At 33.7% G+C, this 2,881-nt stretch overlaps 1 protein-coding gene across 1 annotated transcript; it reads left to right on the top strand.

Annotated features, from left to right (window-relative positions):
* The first annotated feature begins 1,672 nt into the window (after positions 1–1,672).
* Positions 1,673–2,611, top strand: LOC118624092 (olfactory receptor 6C74-like). The gene has a single exon (XM_036252064.1). The coding sequence runs from the start codon at positions 1,673–1,675 to the stop codon at positions 2,609–2,611; it is 939 nt and encodes a 312-aa protein (XP_036107957.1).
* The last annotated feature ends 270 nt before the right edge of the window (positions 2,612–2,881 follow it).

The raw sequence follows: 2,881 nt of genomic DNA, 5'->3' as shown, positions 1-2,881 counted from the left end.
AACTTACTAGCTATGCAAACCTGAACAATCTGTCTCACTTAATATGTGCCTCATATTGAGAAGAGTTATTTACAGACATTTCTTTAATTGTGTGTTAGCCAGACATTTGAATATTTTAATAAGAAAATATATACCTCTTAAAATTTGTGTCACACTATTCCATAATTTATTGTGTGTTTGAAATTTACCAAATTATGCTCTTTTCTTTTAGGCTAAGCTGATCTCACAACTGTTTATATTTTCAGTCTGTATTTTAGACAAAGAACAAAAAGGGAAGTATAAGAAATACAAGCAGATGGAGAGAAGCTACAATGGTAAATATTTCTTCTTTATAATTTTTACTTACTAATTTACATATTTTAATCTTGTTTTTACATTTTTCCTCAAACTCACTATCCTATCTCTCAAAAACCTTTCTTAACTCTCTACACTTCCATAAAGCTTTATCCTTCGTCTTACTTTCTCTTTTCTTCTTTCATCTCATACAATTTCATGAATCATATTTATATTCTTCTCTCTGCTTTAAAAAATATTTTATTATTTTTATTGATTTTTAGAGAGAGAGGAAGAGAGAGATAGAAACACTGATGAGAGAAAACATCAATTAGTTGCCTCTGCATGGCCCCTATTGGGGATCAGGCCTCCAGGTGCATAGGTCGACACTCAACCACTGAGCCACACTGCTTTTTTTAAAGAAAAATTTTAAAATTGATTTTAGAGAGATAGAGAAAGGTGGAGAGAAACATTGAATTGTTGTTCCACTTATTTTTGCCTTCACTGGTTGTTCTTGTATGTGGTCTTACTGGGGATCAAACCCCTAATATTGGTGTACTGGGACAATGCTTTAACCAACTGACCTACAGGACCAGGGCTATTTTTCTCTGCTTTCATATTTCTTATTCTCATTTTATTCTATCTGGTCCATTCTCAGAATCATAACCTGCAGAAAAACAACAACAAAAAAAAATTAAACTGCAGTTTCTTGTTACATGGACCGACATTACCAGACTATTCTTGCTGATTTTGTTTTGGGTATAAAGTGGTAAGTGCTGGGTTGCAACAGAGATTGAGGGGATGGAAATACTATTGAGAACAGAAAATAAAATTTGTCCAATGCCTCCTAATCACTTATCTGAAATTGGATCATGTTAACCATAAAAATAAATGAGACAAGAATCAGGCATTTGAATTTCCTTAGAGGAGTAAAATAGTAAAACATATACTATCCCTATTTATTGATGATGGCTAGGTTTGTGGTATGTGCATGTGTAAGGAAAATTATGAGCTTATAATGACATCATTTTGGTTCTAGCATGAAAACTTCTTTATTTGGACAGGAAATGACATGCCACCTCAACTCTTGCATATTAACAAGAGAGAAAAATCATTTTTCTATGCTTTGAAAGTCTCTCTAATCCCTCTAATTTACCCCGATAAAAACAATCAACAATTAGTATTGTTATATAGGATATTCTCTAGCACAATTGCCAACTAAAGTTTCAACTATTATTTTCCTGCCAAACAAAACCATTTTTAAAACGTAAAAGAGCAATATATTATTCTGTCTGAAATATCACTTTGCTTCCTTTACTTTCAACACTAGTTAAAACCATGATGACATCATTTTCTTTCTTTTTTCCTGTTTAGACATAGCAAATGTCAAAGAACAGTAATGGGAAATCATACAAGAGTGATAGTGTTTATCCTAGCAGGTCTGACTGATGACCCACAATGGAAAGTTGTGTTATTTATCTTCCTGCTTCTCATTTACATGCTAAGCATCACTGGCAATCTGATCATCATCACACTCACCCTAGTGGATATTCACCTCAAGACCCCCATGTATTTTTTCCTTCGTAATTTTTCCTTTTTAGAAATTTCTTATACTACTACATGCATTCCTAAATTGTTGGTTATTATGGCAACAGGGGACAAAACCATTTCTTATAATTGTTGTGTCACTCAAGTGTTTTTTGCCTTCCTTTTTGGAGCAGCTGAATTTTACTTGCTGGCAGCTATATCCTATGACCGCTATGTTGCTATTTGTAAGCCCCTGTATTACACCGTCATCATGAGCAATAAAATCTGCACACAGCTTGTCCTCAGTTGTTGGCTTGCTGGTTTTTTTGTCATCTTTCCACCGCTCATCTTAGGCTTAAACCTTGACTTCTGTGCCTCCAATATTATTGACCATTTCTACTGTGACACTACTCCTCTTATGCAGATCTCCTGCACAGACACATGGATTCTTGAGATGATGGGATTCGTCTCAGCTTTGGTGACACTTGTGGTCACATTGACAATGGTGGTAACATCATATACCTATATTGCCTTGACTATTTTAAAAATCCCTTCAACTGGTCAAAGGAAGAAAGCTTTTTCAACATGTTCTTCTCACATGATTGTGATATCCCTTTCTTATGGCAGCTGCATTTTCCTGTATGTTAATCCATCAGTCAAACAAAAGATATCTTTTAACAAGGGAATTGCAGTGCTCAACACCTCGATTGCACCACTTTTGAACCCTTTCATCTATACTTTACGGAACCAACAAGTGAAAAATGCCTTCATGATTATGATCCACAGGGTTATTTTTTTCTCAAAAAAATGAATATCTTATTGCACTATCTATATAAAGAAAATGAACAAAGGAGTCTAATAATAACAGTGTATCGGATAGTATCTCCCAGTATATAGTTTCTCTTATTTTTCCCTTTCATTTCTATGTTTACCTTTATCTCTTTCAAGTTTATTTTCACAGAAATCATTGTTCTACAGACATTACTTTTCTTCAATAGAGACTTTTTTCTAATACTATTTTATTTTGCTCTGGATATGTGAAAGAAATTGAGCTAAATTTTTAATATCTCTATTATTGCCT

The sequence above is a fragment of the Molossus molossus genome, unplaced genomic scaffold (genome assembly GCF_014108415.1).
Source record: "Molossus molossus isolate mMolMol1 unplaced genomic scaffold, mMolMol1.p scaffold_m16_p_10, whole genome shotgun sequence".
Taxonomy (NCBI): domain Eukaryota; kingdom Metazoa; phylum Chordata; class Mammalia; order Chiroptera; family Molossidae; genus Molossus; species Molossus molossus.
Note: the sequence above shows the minus strand (reverse complement) of the source record. Positions and strands in the feature narration are given on the sequence as shown.